The sequence below is a fragment of the Marmota flaviventris genome, chromosome 8 (genome assembly GCF_047511675.1).
Source record: "Marmota flaviventris isolate mMarFla1 chromosome 8, mMarFla1.hap1, whole genome shotgun sequence".
Taxonomy (NCBI): domain Eukaryota; kingdom Metazoa; phylum Chordata; class Mammalia; order Rodentia; family Sciuridae; genus Marmota; species Marmota flaviventris.
In genome coordinates, this window is record NC_092505.1 from 55,719,419 (window position 1) to 55,738,763 (window position 19,345).

The 19,345-nt window shown below is 48.1% G+C and overlaps 1 protein-coding gene across 6 annotated transcripts in view; it reads left to right on the forward strand.

The window, feature by feature from the left end:
* Positions 1-19,345, forward strand: part of Mylk (myosin light chain kinase) — a 120,451-nt gene that overhangs the window by 50,493 nt on the left and 50,613 nt on the right. For all 6 annotated transcript variants that reach the window (XM_027936014.2, XM_071615271.1, XM_071615272.1 and 3 more), the window contains one exon: positions 6,432-6,518. In XM_027936014.2, the coding sequence (XP_027791815.2) occupies positions 6,432-6,518 (87 nt within the window). The remainder of the gene's footprint in view (positions 1-6,431; positions 6,519-19,345) is intronic.

The window sequence follows — 19,345 nt, forward strand, 5'->3', positions numbered from 1 at the left end:
GGACTCCCCGCCCTAAGAGGGAACCATGTTTGAGTTCACAGCCCAGGCCCTGGGTGGGCCCCCAAGTTCTCTCTCTCTCTGCAGCTGCCTGCCTGACCTCTGGACAGAACCAGTCATTGAAAGACAGTGAGGTCCCTCTTCACTGTGCTAACTTCAGCTTGGCTTCCCTCTGTCACTTAGCAGGGCTGATCATACCCCCTGAAAGTCACTTGCTGTCATTTAGCCTGTGCCCAACACCATTAAGATCATGTGTCTATAGCCAATAAGATGATATATTTCAAGATCTCATCAAAAGGAGCCCAGTAGGCTGGGTGTGGTGGCACACGCCTGTAATCCCAGTGACTTGGGAGGCTGAGGCAGGAGGATTGTGAGTTCAAAGCCAGCCTCAGCAACTTAGTGAGGCCCTAAGTAACTCAGCAACACCCTTTCTCTAAATAAAATACAAAAAGGGCTGGAGATGTGGCTCAGTAGTTAAGTGCCCTTGGGTTCAATCCCTAGTACCAAAATTAAAGCGAGTTTTGTGTCAGCCACATGTCTGTTTCTCCTGTACATAGTATAAGGGAGGTGACCTGATAATACAGCATATCTGACAGCTTTAGTCCTGCTGTTTGGGTCTTTCTCTTGTGTGACAGTGTTTGGGCACTTTCTTGGTTATGATCGTATCACCCTTCCTTCCAAACACGCGGAAGGCAAGTGTCAATTTGTCCCCACACAAGAGAACTAAGCCTCGAGTGGGTAAGGACTTTCCAGAAAACTTGTCCAGGAGGAGAAAAAACTGGCCTTCCGTGGCCACCATGGCCAGAGACTCTGTCATATTTTGGATTTTCTGGTTACCCAATAGTGGACAAGCTTTCCTCCATTAGCAAACAGACTTAGCCCGGGTGGACAGCCTTCCCAGGTCACACAGACAGGCACACTAGATCTAAGAGGACCCCCACTCCAGCAGTAAGCTACATCCCAGACCACCATGGCAGGACTCAAGTGGGTCTGGTCTGTACCTTCCCATGACCTGCCAGCCCCCCGTAAAGTGAGTTACCATGGCAGAGCTCCCGGTCTCCTTCATTACCAGCCTTTTCTGTTGGGAAGTCCTTCTGAACATGGGACTAAGTAACTCATGTGATCCAGACCCAGATGAGAGGTGAAGTCCTTCTTAAGCCAGCATCCCAGGACAGGAGTCAGGAGGCACCTCAGCCCCTCACAGGCTCCTGCAGTCCTTCCCAACTCAGGTCTCCCTTCTTCAGTTGCCCCCAAGGCAACCCAGCCTTAGCTTCAGTGAGAGTGGGGCTTTGTGACCACAGAGGGTCGCCCATGTTTGTGTAGGTGCTCCAATGGGCACCTGTGCCATCACTCATTCATTCAACAAAGACTTGTGTGCCCGCCATGCCAGGCGCTCCTCTAGGATTGAGCATTAGCAGCAGTAAACACAGCAGAACGAGTGCTTGCTCTCAGCACTTGACCTTCTATTGGGGGGAAGTAATAGTGCAGAGGAAGAGACATGTCATTACTTCAGACAATGCTGCCTGCTGTGGAGAAGGCCCAGGGGGGCAAGTGGGAGGGGGTGCTGTTCAGATATGGGGATTATTGAGCCCTCTTGAGGAAGGAACTTTTGGACAGAGACCTCCAGGAAGTTAGAGAAGGAGTCCCTGAGGTAAGAGAAAAGAGGTGACGGTGAGGCTATGTTTGTCCTCCCCAGGAAAAGGAAGCAACCAGGCTGATGGGGCCGGGAGCAAGGGGCTGTGTGGTGGGAGTGAGGCTGCAGAGGACAGATGCCAGCTCGGCAAGGCTGTGTGGGCTTCGACGAGGAAGCCGGATTTTATTCTGAGTGAGATGGGACAATTCTGGACATTTGTAAAGGATCACTCAGGGCCCTGTGTGGGGTGACCAGACCCAGAACAGATACAGAGGAAAGCAGGGAGATCAGATGGCAGGAGACAGTAGCATATAGGCTCAGTGGAAGTGACAAGTAATGATTGGATTCATAAATCTAGTTTGATGTAGAGCTGATAAGACTCACTGATGAGTTGGATATGGAGAGAGAAAGGGGAGGCACCAGGCGCCCCGTCCTTGCTGCATGGAAGACTTAGTTTCCATGGAAGAGTGAAGATCAATGGCAGTGCCAGCCTGCCGAAGTCAGAATGTGCAGGTTGGAGGGACAATCGAGAGTTTTGTGCATGTGAAGTTGGAGATGCCCATTGGGCAGCCCAAGGAAACATGTGACATAGACAGGCATCTAGATAAATCTGAAGCTGGGGAGGGAGATCAGGGAATGGGGATCCATCCACATGTAGAGGCCATCAAATGCCCTGGAATTGACAGAGGTTCCCAGGGGTGGATGTGGATGGAGATGGGACAAAGGAGCGAGGTAGACTCCAACATTGAGAGGCAGGGAGAGGACAGGAGTCCACAAAAGAATGGTCTCAGGGAGAAAAACATCCAGGAGAGGGAGTGTCCCAGGTCTAAATGGTGAGAATCTGAGGAAGGAAAGAATGAAGGATCAAGTGTTGGATGCTACTGTTGAGTAGAGGGGAGACTGAGTATTGGCCACTAGATATGGCAACCTGGAGATCATCGGTGACCTTGACAAGAAGGTTAAAGGGCAGTGATAGCAACAACGGCCTATTTGAGACAGAGAGCAAGTCACCTGCTCAAGTTCACCTTGACTAATTGGGAATCTAACCCCAAGACTTGGCTGCTTAGCACTGTAGCCCACTGCCCCCAGGACCATTGGCATTGCTGTTTGTCACTGAGTTGGACCCAGCCTTCGTTGGCTTCAGTCCTTCTATATATATTCTCCACTCCACTCCCACTTTCACGTTGATTCTTTAAGTTGTCACAGGCAGTTAATGGGTATTAGGTTCAACCAAATAGAATTGCTATTTTTTAGGCCAAAAGTAATTAAGTATTGGTGAATGGTGTGGTTCCGCCCTGTGTGAGCACATAAAGCACTTCAGCAGAACACATGTGTGGAACAAGTACCCATTAAATGTCACCTGTTATTTTGTAACTCACTCCTCCGTCCCTCTTCTGTTGAGCTGGTGTTATTCCCATTTTTCCAATGAGGAAGATCAGCCTCAGAAAAGTTCAGGAACTTCCCCAACGACTCACTAAACCTCAGAGCCAGAAAAGAGCTCAAGTTCCCAACTAGAAAGTGCTATCCTTTCATGCTAGCAAGCTGCTTGGTCTTTGGCAGAAAGAGAGGCCAGCGAGGAAGAATGGACGACCTCCTGGGAGAGGCTGGAGCCCAGCCCCTCTGCTCTGTCCCCTCATGGGTCTCTTAGAAGCTCAGACCCACTCTCAGAAGCTTCCCAAGACCTCATTCCTCTGCCTAGGGCCAGAGCCCAGGGATCCAACCTCTTGGGGGAAACAAAAGAAAAAATGCCAAATGTCCCCTTGAGGGTGTGAGTCCAGAATGAGCCCAGGAGTGGAAAGGGTGAGGCATTATCCGTATAAGGACAAGTTTCCCTCTCTCTGTCAAGGCCCCCCACTTCCCTACACCTCCATTTTCCCTCTGCACACTCCTTTGGGTGCACACCAGGCCAGCAAAGGACTCTAGCCCTGAGGCCCAGATCTAGAAATGAAGTTCAGTTTCATCACAAAATAGATTAAAATAGACAGAAAAGACAAGCTGCTCTTAAACTTTTATTACTATTATTTTTATCCCCTGGACAGCCATGTGAGCACAAAGCTGGTTTTGATTAAGCGTGTGGTCCTTCCAGCCCACTCCTCCTGCGGTTCTCATGGAGGAGGCGCAGTGGTTCAGCATCCCTGCCTGGGGCCCCTGGTGCATGCACAGCCCCCACAGTGTTGGCACTTTAGGAGGGACGGGGCTCCAGGCCTAGAGTATGCCTGGTTTGAAATGGAAACTCAAGCCTTTTTCCTCATGGCCAGACTGAAAGATAAAGTGCAGTGAAACTTCTTAAAACAAGGCTCAAAGCACATCCAGTGTGGTTACTCACACATCTGGGGGGCCTGCAGCACCCTAGAGCAGAGGACAGTGCAGGAATGATAGGGGCTGGTGCAGGGATTCTGAAGGTAGAAAATGTTAAAGTCAACTCGGAGGAGTGAGAGATCGTGGTTAGCAGGAAGAGTGAGCTCACTTAGGCAAAAGACCCTTCTTGGTCTCCAGAGCCCCATTGCATGCATTCTGTCCTTTGGGACTTGGGCCACTGTGGGGTAGAGAAAACAAGAGTCATTCCCTTTGAACAGATAAGAAAACAGAGACATGGGACAGTTTAAGTGACTTGCCCATGTTCTTGAGATTGCTGATGACAAAGCCACAACTAGAACTGTCCTCTCTTCATCCTTCTGTGATGGGTGCTTGAAAGTAAAGCCCAGCACATCCCTCCTTTCAGAAGCCCAGGGAAACTGGGCCTCTCCTCCTTTGCTTGCTTCTACTCAGTTTTCCCACCTGTGGGTGGTGGGGAAACCAGTCCTTTTTTCTCTGCCTTCTCTATGCTCTGGGACTCACCAGGAGAAAGAGAGATCTGAACCAAGGAATGCAGAACTTTGTGCACATCCCCACCTCCACTCCTCCTCTGGGAAAAGGGCAAAGAGAAATTTCTGCATGTACTTTCTTTGAAGTCCTAGGGGGACTTTCTCTTCCTCTACCTAGCTCCACATGGAATTGATGCCCTGGGGTGTGGGCTGCTCCCTAAGATCCTGGTGGCATTGGCTATGGATGGCAAAGACCTGCCACCATCTGGTGCTCCTTTGCACTTCTGGACAGTGGTGGGATTAGGGTGACATGCCGTGGGGGCAGGTTAGGGGCTGGGTTATCAAGCACTGCTTCAAAGGATCTCTTCCACTCTTGTCCCTTTATCCCCATCTTCTGCTATAGATTAATAGAAAGTCCTACTTACGATCCAGTCATTCCCACAGTTCCATATATATGGCTTTTGCCCTTTTTCAGTGGTGAGCCCCCCATCTCCTGCCCAGCCCAGAGACCTCTGAACTGAGCCAGCAAGGTGCCTCTGTTACGGGATTACCGTATCCCCATCCCCACCGTGTCTAATTTAGCTGCTGCAGCAATGTTTCACCATCCCTGCCTTGGGGAGGGACAGCAGAAGCCCTCGAGTGGGTCCTCGCCTCAGGAGGTGGGAAGGGAGGCTGACTAGTGTTAAGTCTCAGAAATGATGCTGTGTGAGAAGGATAGCATAGGCAGCTCCACTTCTAGAGCAGGCAGGGACCCAGATGCTATGTAGAAAGAGACATGCCTCCAGGTGAGAGCTCAGAGAGCCCATGAGACAGGAAGGATATGTCCCTGGCCCCTTCACTCTGTGCACCTGGTTCCCACCCCAGAGCCCAGATGAGGTAAGATCAGCCAGGGCTGCCATCCTGAAAGGGAGGGGAGCAAGATAGCCCTTCCTCCCCAGCCAAGCCACAGGAAGTGGCCAAAGCCTCTGGAAAGTGCCCCACCCTCCTTCCTCCCTCTGAGTTTCCTCTCCTCCCAAGCAGGAAAAGGAGGATAGGAAGGGGGTTCAGAGAGCTACCCACCCAACCTGTCCCCAAAAAGTGTTCCTTGTAGGGAAAGGAAGACCAAAGAGCATGGTGACATTGATTCAGCAAGTATTTCTTATCTGAGTCCTAGATGGTTTCCCCACAAGTTTGTAAAGTCCCTTCTCCTGGGGGCCCAGTGGGGGCTTTTTCTGCCCAGCCCCACCCAGCCATAGTGAAGAGTCCCTGCTGCTAGACAAGGGAGGGTTCCTCAGGCATTATCTGGGCTCTGCCTTAGCATGGGAGAAGGAGCCTGGAGCAGAGGCCTGAGGAGCACCGTCCCCATCCCCATCGTGTCTAATTTAGCTGCTGCAGCAATGTTGCACCATCCCTGCCTTGGGGAGGGATAGCAGAAGCCCTCAAGTGGGTCCTCGCCTCAGTCTCAGGGGAGAGGCACACTAGCTGCCTGCTCTGAGGTCTTTATCTGGTCTGTTATGGGCCAAGTGCAACAGCATGTCTGAAAAAATCAGAGACTGACCGCAAGCCCCTCCAGACCGTGAGCTACGTCCTCTCCTTCCTCTGTGTGAGACCTCTTTTTGAAAGTGTTTTTGGAAGTCTGGAACATTCAGCTGAGTGAGTCAAGGCCCAAGGAAGGAAAAGATGGGGGAGCTGAGCCAGAGGGTAGGACGGCCACAGCCTGGACAGCAGCGGTATTTCTGGCAGCCTGTGCAGAGGGGAGTACTAACCAGCTCCCAGTAGCCTATCCATCCATCTTGCCAGGGTGACTGTCCTACCACCTGATTTATCAGCCATGGCGGCCTTTCCTTCTTTGGTGCCAGTGGAGGCAGGGCCGGCCCAGCAGGCGCCGAGGGCCTCCCAAGGAATGCAGGATGGGTGAGCCATACGAGGTTTAAGGTGGGATCCTGACTGAGGTGCCTCCTCTATTCATCTCCTTGGACAGCCTCCCAGTGATGTTTGTGTCCCCTGTTTTGTTCCAGATGCTCCAGACACTAAGAACACCAAGGCCCCGGAGATGAAATCCCGGAGGCCCAGGGGCCCTCTTCTCCCTGTGCTAGGAACGGAGAGTGAGTATTGGCTCTGCTTTGCCTCGCAAACTCAAGGGACACCCAGGATTGGGGGGGGTGGGGGTGGGGGGTAGACGGGTGTCAGAGCCTCTGTCTCCTGAGCATCCCTCTGGCTTGAGTGTCTCCAGGTCTGGCTTCTGCCCATATGCCACAGTACCCGGTGACCTTCTTGTGACCTTTTCTCATCTTCCTCCTTCCCCCATAACCTGTCCACCACCTGTGCACATCTCTGTCCCCCTCAACATCACTCATACTCTTTTTACTTTGTTACTGAGCCCCACCCCCACTCCCTGCAAGAGTGAATCACTCCTCGATTGACTCTGCTTTGCCAGGGAACCTCTCTAAATTGTAATCATTCCCAACTGAAATACCAGTGGTCCCCAGCACCTGTGAAATCCCATACAAGTGAACTTTTTGCAAGATCATGCCTAGACATAACTATTGTGCCTGTGTACATGTGGTCCCTTATGTCCTGGCTGCCACCTCTCTCCCAGCTCTGCCTCTCACTCTCTCACTCCTATTTTATATTCAAGCCAGACTGAGCTCCTCACTGAACCATAGCCATCCCCTGAGGTCCCCCCAGCATGCCTGTGCTCTGGCACCTCTCTCCATGGGCAACCTTTCTGACAAACTCCCACTGCAAAACCAGATCAGCCCCGAGTTCTTCCTCCTTTTATCTCAAAGTAACTCTCTAGGAGCTCAGAGCATTGGCAGCTCCCTCATCCACCAACTGTCTCCTTACCAAGCGTGGAAACAGGTCCTTCTCTCATGGCACCTTCCTTGAGGGCCTAGCATGAGCCTCAGAATGGCACATGCTATGCCTTGCTCTTGGAGGACCCTCCCTGGTGTCTCTCAGAGTCAAATTGCAGAGTGACATAAATATGCAAGGATGAAAGGAACTTCTCCATGATCCAGACCATAGACAGTTACGCCTTCCTTTCGACCTTGATTCCCCCAGGGCCTATCCACCCATTTGGCATGGTGCCAAGAGCACACACTGCTTTACAGGCCCACAAAAATGTGCTGTCCTATAAAATTAGAAGAAAAAAATGAACTGTTCAAAGACAATTTTTTGAGTTCATAATATTAATATAGTCATCCTTTATGCCAGAGAAATTGTGAACTATAATTTATATAACTAAAATATAATATATATAATATTCAATTAAATATGTATTAAGGATGAAGGAGCCCATGAAGGCAAAAGTCATAGAGCAGCCCTGGCTTCTACAGTGATTATTAGTATAGTTTCATTAGCAGAACTATCCTTTGAAACCTCCAGTTTTAGCAGGATGCAGGTTACTTGGACAGCCCCAAGACACTGTTTTAAAACAAACAGCAGAAAAGTCAGGTTCTTACCTAGACAAATAGAGGAAAGTAATCATCCTGATGATACAGAAGACCACTTCTCTTTTTCCATTATGTAGCGGTGTTTTATGACTTTCACCTTACTCTCCTCTTTCTTCCTCTCTCCCCCCCCTCCCTCCCTCCATTCCTTCCTTCCTTCTTTCCTTCTTTTGTTAGGCGATGTGTTCACCTTCCTGATAATGCATTTGGGTTCCCTGAACACAAGCCTGGGGTGTCAGACTGCAGTATGGTGGGGCCACCAAAGTGAAAAGATATTTACCCAAAGTGGGGAAGTAATCCCCAAGAATAGTGGAGGGACCACTATCAAGAAACTTCAAAGATCAAGAGTGGACATTAAATAAGTTATTGGAAGCGCAGAAAAACCAATCTAAGAAGAACCTAGTAGGGATGGGATAATAGTTATTCTTTCCAAATATTTTCTGGGACCATGCCATGTTCAATATTGGGAAATGAAAGCAGATGAGATGTTGTCCCGAAAAGAACACCGGGACTGTGACTAGGGTGTCATGTGATAGTTCACTTCTCAGGGGCAGAGGTTCAGCAGCCTCCTGTCCAGTGTGATCCTGAGGGAGGTGAGGAGAGGTCAAAGGGGAACTGTGGAGGAGAAAAACAAGCAGGAGACAATGAGCAGACCCAGAGCTGGGCTCCTTGCCCTGGAAAACAGGAGGCTGTGGAAAACCCCAATCAAGTTGTCATCATCCAACTCTGGATCCGCAGCTGGCGGCCCTGCCTGCATATTAGTTTCACCTGGGGAGCTTGGAAGCCACCACTGCCTGGACTGCTCCCCAGACTAATTAAATCAGAACCTCGGGTGGGAGCAGGGCTTCAGTATTTGTTTATGCTCCCAGGTCATTCCAGTGTGTGGTCACACTGGAAAGCAACTGTCCAGAGGGAAACTGGTGCCCCCCACTGTCGGTCTAGGGCAGCAGAAGGGTATCTTCCTGCTGCCTCCGTGTAGAGCCGACACCCTGGGAGGGTCTCCCAAGGCACCCTGTGGTGTGGAGGGGCACAGCTTGCAGAAAGCTCTATGAAAATGCACACATCGTGATTGGATTAACTCCATAACTCCATCTACCCCCAAATCCATTCACCCCACAAATGTATTCAGTTTCTTCTTTCTGCGTATTTGTGTATTTGTGAATATATAAATACATCAGCAGGATTTTTCTCCCCATAGAAATGAAATCCTGCAGTCTGTCTCTCTCTGCCACGTGCATTACCTTCCGCAGTCCAAGACATGTCCAGTTTCATGAGTGGTCTGTGTGTGTGTGTGTGTGTGTGTGTGTTTGCGTGCTTTTGTCAAGGGCCAAAAAGTACCTAATCTAAGGAGGAAATCCATCTTTCCTGAGGGAAGGGTGAGTGATTTTCCTGTCAAACATTGTGGCCAGATCCTTCTCTGCATGGCCTCCTCTCTCCAGCATGATAGTTTGGTCCTGTAAGCCAGCAGTTGAGGGGCAGAGTGGACAAAGCTTACCCCCACTGTGTCCTGGGGGCCCCTGGGAGCCTCACTGTGGCCAAGCACTTGAAGAGCCAAATCGGTGTGCTCCGAGTGAGCTGTCAGGAGGATGAAAGGAAATGGAGCAAAGCACAAGTTGACCTGGTGGACACCAGCTCACAGATGAAAGAGGGAGATGGTGTGCGGGGCTGGGGCTGGGGGCGGTGGTTAGAATGAGGGAGCCTCCAGACCAGGTTATGAAGGAGGAGAGGAGTGTAATTTGTGTGGTTTGGTTGAGGAGGAATGATAACATAAGAGGGAGAGAGGCAGGCAGGAGCTTGGGGTGAAACCGCAGAGGCCAGAGTGAGGACAGCTGAGCGGACCCCCTGGGCAGCAGCCTTAGCCTCAGGTGCTCTGGCTAGGTCACTTCCGCTCTCTCACTCTGCTCTGCTACAAGTGATCGCTGTTCCCATTTTGCAAATGAGTGAAACTGATTCTAAGAGACAAAATTATCATGCCCCAGGGCCTCCCAGCTGGGAAGGAGTAGAACTGTCATGCCAAGCCTGATCTACGCTCCTGTCACGGCCCCCTGCACCTTGTCCTCTCAGGGATGTACTCTGTGCTGTCCACACAAGCTGAGCAGAGCTTCCTCCAGCCCTTGGGGCAGCAGGAGGAGAGAGGGATTGGGCCCCCAGGACTGGCAGAGGTCTGGTTGTCATTCAGCTGGGGGATAGGGAGGGCAGCAGCTGGCACGCATACCTGGATTCAGAGGCTTATCAGGGTGCTTGCTGCATGCCCTCGCTGGGATCTTTTCTATATCTAATTTCAAAGTTACAGAAAAATTGCAAGAATAGTACAAGAAACTCTTGAATGCTCCTTACTTGAAATTCAACAATTACTTACATTTTGTTCCTTTTTTATCATTTTCTATATATTATGCATATATATTCATTTGGGTGGATGAATCCATATAAGACCAAATTTTATATCCATGCCCTGGACTTCTAACTCACTGTGTGTCTTCTAAGAATGTAACCACAGTACAATTATTGAAATCAGGAAATTTGATATTGAACAATGGCATTCTCTCATCAACCCACAGTCTACCTTCCAGTTTAATACCAGCTTAATAAGCGGATTCACGGATTTCTCCTATTAGTCTGTATAAGGTGGTGATCTTTTGAAGAGATCAATGAGCATTTTACAACTTGAGTAGCTGGCCCCTGAGTGGGTTCATAATCAGTATTTGATTTTCTATCAATTCATGAGTTCTATGCTTTAGGGTTCCTATCTCCACTGCGATTTAAGGATTATACAGATGGAACATCCCTTTTATTCCATGCCTGGCCTTGAGCCTCATCTCTGACATTGGACCATCCCAGTCACTATGTTAGACTGTCTCAGATTATGATGCTTTTATTTATTTTTTTAATATTTATTTTTTAGTTTTAGGTGGACACAATATCTTTATTTTGTTTTTATGTGGTGCTGAGAATCGAATCCAGTGCCTCACGCATGCTAGGCGAGCGCGCTACCACTTGAGCCACATCCCCAGCCCATGATGCTTTTATTTTATTTTTGCTATACCAAGGCTTCATGCATGCATGCCAGGCAAGTGCTCTACCACAGAGCTACATACCAGCCCCACCTCCCACCCACCTTTTTTTTAAGACAGGGCCTCATTTTGTTGGCTGAGTCTGTCCTCATACTAGCAATCCTCCTGCCTCAGCTCTATGAGTTCCTGGATTACCGGTGTGCACCACTGAGCCCAGCTGATGCTTTTAAATATCTTCGCCACCACCTCCAAACCCATGTGTCTCCCTGAAACCAAAAGTCGTGTCAGTTTGAAAGCATTTTTGGATATCAAACAATGTCCAGTTTTTGTGAAGGTTTCCCCCAAATCAAATCTTTCTTCTAAACATTTTTTGCAGGTTGGGGGAAGTGCTAGGTCCTGAAAGGACTTAAAGGGCTGGAAGCAGTGGCTCAGGAGACTGAGGCAAGAGGATCATGAGTTCAAAGCCAGCCCCAGCAAAAGCGAGGCGCTAAGCAATTCAGTGAGACCCTGTCTCTAAATAAAATACAAAATAGGGCTGGGGATGTGGCTTAGTGGTTGAGTGCCCCTGAATTTCATCCCTAATACCAAAAAAAAAAAAAAAAAAAGGCGAGGGGCTGAAAGGAAATGCTGGAGAGGTTAGGATTTAGCATCAAGACTTGCCTGATAGTGAATGATGTGGGACTGGAGAGAAGCTGAGATTTTTCCATAAACATCTCTGAAAGCAGGCAGCAACTCCACTTTCTCCCAACCAAAGTGGTGGCTGATCTATGGGTATAATAGTGCCCAGTGACTTCCACACATATGTGTGTGACTCTGTGATGCTCACCCACCAGGCTGCTACCTCTAATTTCTTCCCCAGCTCACCCAGTATCTTCCATAATTCAATTAACTGGTGATGGGTCCTCCCCAGGAAGAACCTAGGGGCACCCTGCTGGCCCTGCTGCCCAACCATCTTGAGCTGCCTCCTTCACAAATATCCTGATGTTCTATGTCTTGGGGGTTTGGGAATGGGTGTTTGCGTTAACCAGAGGAGCTATGTCCCCCTAGAACCTTCCTAATGTGAAGGAAGGTGAGTGGAAAATTTGCCCAGAGATTTTCATTCTAGGAAAACAACCAATATTTCTTCTCAAATCTATAAGGACACACTGGAAGAAGGCCAGAGCATGCGGAAGGGGAAGGGGCCTTGAACGTGCCCCAGTGCTGGGCAGCAGGATTCAGCCTTCTTGGAGTAGGTGCTCACTTCACTCCACCCAGCCCGTGTCCCTTTCAGGAGCCTTTTGCAGAAAGTGAATGCCGATTTGGGGAATTGTGAAGGGTTTGATGCCGATTTTTAGTTAACTACTTAAAAAGGGAAATGTCCCCAGAGAGGCAGAGATCCAGGGACCTGCCTGTACCCAAGGCCATTTAGTGCTAGCTCCCTAATTCTCCTCTCAGACTTTTCACTCTTGGCAGGGATGCACTTATGTCTTCAGGTTGAGTGGTCTGTAGACTGTGAGACACTGATTCCCTCTCTTCCAGGACAGAAGAAAAGTTCTGGAGGTGGGGGTTAGTTTAGATTTGGTCAGTCTGGACCAGAAGCAAAAGTCAGATTACCTGATGTCAGACATGAGGAAGCTGCTTTCCCCAGCCCTGCCCCAGCTTTCCCATGAGGCTTTCAAATTTGATGCTTTGATATGTGATTATTTTATTGGGCTACTTCACTTCCAAACTCCCTCTCCTGTCTACTGAGGAGGGCTTAACACCTACCCATTTTGATCTAGAAGGTGACAGAACAGAGACTTCTCCTTGTCACAGAAAGTTGCACAAGGAATCCCAGGGCTCTTCTCTCTCTCATCATCAGAGCCCAGGACTAGGGTGGGGTAATCCTTGGGAATTCCAAGATAACAAAGACCTTTGGGGTTCCACTCATTCCTTGAATAGCTACTTGTCAAGCATGTGCCAGGTAACGTGCTAAGCACCAGGGATACAGAAGGGACCCTATTGTTGTCCTTAGGCAACTTGCTGTAATACATGCTTATCAGGAGCTGATTTTTTTCTTAATTTTTTTAATTTGTTTTAATTAGTTATACATGACAGTAAAATGAATTTATGCACTTTGATATATCATACATAGCATACATAGATGGGTTATATTTTCTCATTGTACACGTTGTAGAATCACATCAGTCATATGTACATAAGGTAATAATGTCTGTTCCATTCTACTATCATTCCTATCCCCACCTCCCCTCTCCTCCCCTCCTTTCACTCTCCTCTATCTCATCTAAGATAACACTATTCTTCCCTATTGCCTCCCCCGCTTGTGAATTAGCATCCACATATCAGAGAAAACATTCGGCCTTGGTTTTGGGGGGATTTTTATTTTGCTTAGCATGATAGTCTCCAACTTCAGGAGCTGATTTTGGCAATGGCAGTGCATTGGATGAGCATTGTGGGACATGAACCCAGCCTGGTGGTAGCAATGACTGAGCTGAGACCTGTCTGAAGAATGTGCAAGAGTCAGCCCAGGGAGGGGGCCCCAGCATGTACAAGGAGCTGAAGGCAAAAGGCTGGTGAAATTCAATGTAGAATATAGAGCACTGCCACCCAGGGGACTGTGCAGGGACCATCCATGGCACCTGGAAGCCTGGAATCTATTTTTAACAAGTTCTCCAGGTGATCACAATACATGCTAAATTGTGAGAACCATGGATATTGAGTACAGAGGGCATAATGGAGGTGCTCCCCAAGAGGGTGCAATGGGAAAGAAGGATGAAGATGGAAGCCAGGGATAGCTCAGGGCCCTTATCAGGTCAGGTGGGCTTGGTCCTGAGTGGCAGTGGGTAGCCACTGGAGAGATTTTAGTCACTGGAATGACTTCAGATTTTTATTTGAGAAAGACAACTTTTTTGGGGGTGACCGATGTGTTAGGACAAGGCTGGGAGACCAGAGGCCTAGGGGTGGTACCCTTTGGACTGGGTGACAATGAAGGGCATGTGGGCAAATTGAGCAGGTATTTAGTTGATGAAATCAGTGGGCATTTGTGAGTAGATATGGCCTTGGAAAGATGAGGTCAGGAGCAGTTTGGAAAGAAGATCCTGGATATGGTTTTGGCAATGTGGGCTTGCAGTATGTTTGGCATCTCCCGAGGAGATGATGGTTGGGTGGTTGGATGCAGAGGTGTGGACTCAGGAAACGGGAAAATGTGGATAGGAGAGGGTGATAGAAAAGAAGACTAAGTACCCAGAAAGTTTGAGGGGGACAGGCTGTGCCAGGAGAAGTGTGTTGTCTGGGGCTTCCTGCCTCTTGGAGGTGCCTGAGCCCCTCCTCAGAGGGGCAAACTTCGTGACAAGTTAGAGGGGGATCTGCCTTCCTCACCCAACTCCCTGTGGCTAGTAGCCAACATGGAATTTGCAAAATGATTGAATTTCATTTTCCTTCTAGGATGTTCCTCTATGATAGTGGTGGGTATATAAAGGTTGGATTATTGGAGACGGGGACAAGAGGCAAAGGGCCAGCAGAAATAATAAACTAATAAGCCTTAATCCAGAGAAGAGGAAACTGGGTAGTAACCCAAGAAGTACTAAGAGTTTGGGCATCTGGACCAGCAAGAGGATCCAAATTGGGGAGAAGGAGCACAGGGTGCTGCATGGAAGCCTCATGTAGGTGCAAAGCTCAACTGATCTATAGGTGGCCCGCTAAGTAGTTGAAGGAGCTACAGAAGAAGCGGAGAAATCCTCTGGGGGTCTGTTTGTTTGGGAAAGAGGGATGAAGGGGGCGGGGGAAGGGCTGGTGGTAGAGCATGCACTGTATGCTCTGTTTTCTTTATAACAGATTTTATTTATGTTTCTCGCATCTTTTAAATATGGAAACTGAAGCTCTAAGAAGTTAAATAACAAGTTTTAAGCCGCACAGCTTAGTGAGTGACAAGCAGTACTGAACCCAAGTCTAGCTCCAGAGCTTGTGGCCCCTCTGCAGTTCTGTAGGACAGAGAAGGATTCCAAAGACCTGGGTTGGAGCAGAGCCTCAGCCTTAGCTGGAGAAGAAAGCAGCCAGACACCAGATGGCAGGAGGCTGTGGTCCTATTTCTAGCCAGGCCATGCCTGGTTCTATGAACTTGGCAAGCCACCTGACTTTTAGGAGACTTCATCTCCTCCATGAAATGAAAGCAGGTGAGATGCCCTACTTGTGTGTGTTTGGAGTAAGAACCATATGGGGAACTCCTTCTGAAAGAAATGGGATTTTAGAATTCAATGACTCTGCTTCCCTGTGAGCCCAGAACATCATTAATGGATTCCAGCAGATGGTCATATAAAATATGGATAGCATACAGAACATTTTTAACATTTAAAATTGTTGTTACTGATAGGAATCAAACCAGCTTCAAATGCTAGCCAACTCAAACAGTGTAGTTCCAAATTTATAGAACAAACAAAAATACAGCCTTCAATCTTACTTAACTGTAACATTGAAAGATCCATATTAGTTAGGACTCTACTTGTAGCTGCATATGTTAACCCAGAGCCACCAAGCATAGGGTATGACTTAGGAATCTGATTTCCTGCTGCCCCATCTCCTTGTGAGCTCCCAGCTCCCCACGCAGGGACTATCAACCTCCTTCCCCCACCCCACCCTGCCAGAGCTCATCTATAAGCATTATGTTCTGGGACTGCCATAGAAAGGCACCATGTGCTGAGTGCTTTAAACAATAGAAATTTGCTTTCTTGAAGTTCTGGAGGCCAGAAATCCAATATCAAGGTCTCTCTCCTTGTCTTGTAGATGGCCATCTTCTCCCTGTATTGTCACATGATCTGTGTGTGTATGTGTGTGTGTGCATGTGCCCCCAGTTAGTTGGTGTTTCTTTTTCTCTCCTTCATGCTCTTCCCATGCCACCCCCTGACTCCCCACATATCCCCGCTGCCACTTCCCTCCTTCTTATAAGGACACAAGTCAGATGGGATTAGGGCCCACTCTTGTGGCCTATTTTAACATAATCACCTTTTTAAAGGCCCTGTCTTCAAATATAAGTCACATTTTTAGGAACTGGGGTTAGGGCTTCAAGGTATGAATTTGGGGAATGCTATCCAACCCATAATAGTTCCCACCACTGCCCCCCACTCAGTTCCTAAGAGAAGGCCTCTTCCTCCTGAGAAAGTCAGATCATCTTTGGTAGACGCCCTCTCTCCTTCCCTCTAAGCCTCGACTTCCCAGCAGCCCAGGGTGAAGGAGGGCAGGGACTCTGTGGCTTGGCCAGTCATGGGAGTCCACAGTTGGCTTTTCCATGCTCTTCCTCTCTAGCATCTTTATGTTCTCCTACCCTCTCCCCTAAGTCCTGGCCTTCTGTCTTCTAACCTGTCCTCTTCTCTCACTTCAGGAGAGTATTTGGCTTGGCATTTCCCATTCTGTCACCCTAGTCCTCTTCTCTTTTGGAGCCCCTTCCCACAGTCTGTCCTCCACCCTTCTGTGGTGGTATTCCTCCTACTAGTCTCAGGTGCTTCCACAGACCCATCTCCATGCAGCTCCTCACGGGGAGCCCCCACCTGGGATCAGACCTGGCCCCTTCTCATCTTTCATCTCATTCTTGCCCCCAAACAACCAACCCAGCTTCACAGTTCCCTCGTTGATCACAGGTTTTATTCTGAAAGCTTTCTTTTCTAGTCTCCACCAACCTCTCTCTAGAATTCTGATCCTGGGCTTCTAGCCTACATACACATTGATTCTTTCATCCACCAAATTCACTTGACTAAGCCAAACATATTTTACTCCTAGATACCATATTCCTTCAAAATAATTTTCCCCATCTATCTAAGCAAGAAACCTTAAAGTAATCCTTCTACCTCCCTCTGTCTCTCAATTGTATTATTTTTTTCTGTGTGAGCCCTGATCAGTGCCTTCTGGGATTAGGCAGTGTCCTCCTAACAGGATACCCTTGTCTTCCAGGTGCCAGAACCACCTATAGGGGACTTTGAGCCCAGTCTAAGGGAAGTTTCTGTGAGAACTCCCTATTCACAAGGACAAAGGCCTAACTCTCAAACTTGGCATTTGAGACCAGCACTGTCCTGTACAACTTTCTGTAATGGTGAGAGTGTTCTGTCTGCACAGTGTGAGAGCTATTACCCATGTGTGGCTCTTGAGCACTCTAAATGTGACTAGTGTAACATGGTAGCCATATTTTTAATTTTCTTTGTGACAGTATCTTCACACCATTGGACTCTGTTACCAGCCCTGCCCTCAAGACACCCTCCACCATACACCACCCTGCTCTCCGCTCAAAGCCCTGTCTGCTGCTGACCTGGGAGCTCTTCCTTCCCTAGTCCCCAGGTCCTTCTCATGCCCCACAGCCTTTTGACCAGGTCCCCAGCCCACAGTGTTGTGTCTGTCTTCTGCGTAAACAACCACACTGACTAGCACATTTTTAAAATTATTATCTCTGTTTAACTTTTCTTTTTGTTTTAGTCAGCTCTTTCGCTGCTGTGACTAAAAGACCCCACCAGAACAATTGTAGAGAAGGAAAAGTTTATTTAAGGGCTCACAGTTTCAGAGGTCTCAATCCGTAGACAGTGGGCTCCATTCCTCAGGGCCTCAGGTGAGGCAGGAACAACATGGCAGAAGAATGTGGCAGAGGAAGCTCACATGGTGATCAGGAAACAGAGAGAGAGAGACTCCACTTGCCAGGTGCAAATATATATCCCAAAGCCACACCCCAGTTCCCACCTCCTCTAGCCACACCCTAATACTTCAGTTATCACTCAGTGAATCCCTATCAGGGGATTAATTCACTGATTGGGTTAAGTCTCTAACAACCTAAATTATTTCTCTTCTGAACTTTCTTGCATCGTCTCACCCATGAGCTTTTGGGGGACACCTTACAATCAAACCATAACCTTTTGAAATAATTTCAGACTTTGAGAAAAATTACAAAATGAGTACAAATAATTCTTACATACCCTTCATTCAGATTCCTCAGATATTAACATTTTACTGTTTAGTTTTTCCTATGTCCTTTCCCTCTCTTTTTCTCATCTCTCTCCTTACCTCCCCCCCCACATATACATATACATACATGTATATACATATACTTATGTTTTATGAGCAGTTTGAAAGAAAGTGGCATCCATAATACTCATACACGTCAATATTTCAGTGTGGATTTTCCCTAAAAACAGGGATAATTTCTTATAAATACACAGTTTGATGGTTAAAATAGGAAACTAACACTGATACAATACCATTATCTTATTTATTGACCTTATTCAAGTGTTGCCAAATGTCCTATAAATATCCTTTATGGCAAAAGGTTTAAAAACAAGACATAAAAAAAGCCCTTCCAGCTGTATACACATCCTAATAGTCAGGGCGTTGAAGATAAGCCTTGACTAAGATTACATAGTTTGGTTTGCCCCCAGAACCCCGGCAGGAGTGTACTGGTTGGCATTTGCCTGGCACATAGAAGACCCTCTGATTTGGGAGAAGGGTGGATGGAGAATTAGCGCAGTGAGCCAGGGTGAACCTGGGGAAGCAGGCCTCGACCTGGGCCTAGCCACGTAGTTGTAGCCATCAGCTCCGTGTTCTCAGGGTGCTTCTGTTGGTTTGCCTCCTTTGGGCAGCCATCCTGGGGAATTCAGTCAGGTGGCAGGCTCTTCCCTCTGTAGAAATGCATGGCTCATCTTTCATGCAGTTAGCTAAGCTGCCTGTGGTCACCAGCAGCTCCACAGCCAGCCCAGGACATGGTGCTGATGCTCTGCAGTCCTCAGAGGTGAAGCTACATAGTTGTGTAATTGTTAAAAGTAACTCACTCAAACAGTTATCAAGGGCCTAATGTGTGCCAGGCACACTGGGTATGTGGCAGTAAGCAAAGAAAAATCCTTGCCCTCAGAAAGCGTACACTTTAGTGGGTGGGAACTGCTAACAGCAAATAAGTATATGGCTAGTCACATGGTACCTGGAGGGGATAGTTCCTCAATGTAGAGCTGGTAAGGAGGTCAGAGGCTGCAATTTGTAGAGAGTGGCAACGGACAGTCTCATGGGTGAAATGGCTTTCCCATTTTTTTATTAAGGTGTAATTTCCCTGCAGTAGTCTTCATCCTTTCAAGTGCACAGTTCTGTGAGCCTTGACAAACTTGTATAATCACATGATGACTACCCCAGTCCAGATAAGAATTCTGTCGCCTCTGTGCCCTTTGATAGTCAGCCCTCCCACCCCATCTCTGGCAGCCATTGATCTGTTCTCTGTCCTTATAGTTTTGCCTTTTCTAGAATATCATATACCTAGAATTACACAGCACAAAACCTTTAGAATCTGGTTTCTCATAGCTGTAATTCCTCCGTGTTGTATGTACCCACAGTTTGTTCCTTTTTGTTGGTGAGAAGTATTTCATTGTATCACTGTTCCATGACCATCCATTCTCCAGTTGAGGGACACTGGCATATCTTCTGATTTGGGGCAGTTATATATATGGCCACTGTAAGCTTCACAAGCAGGTGTTTGTG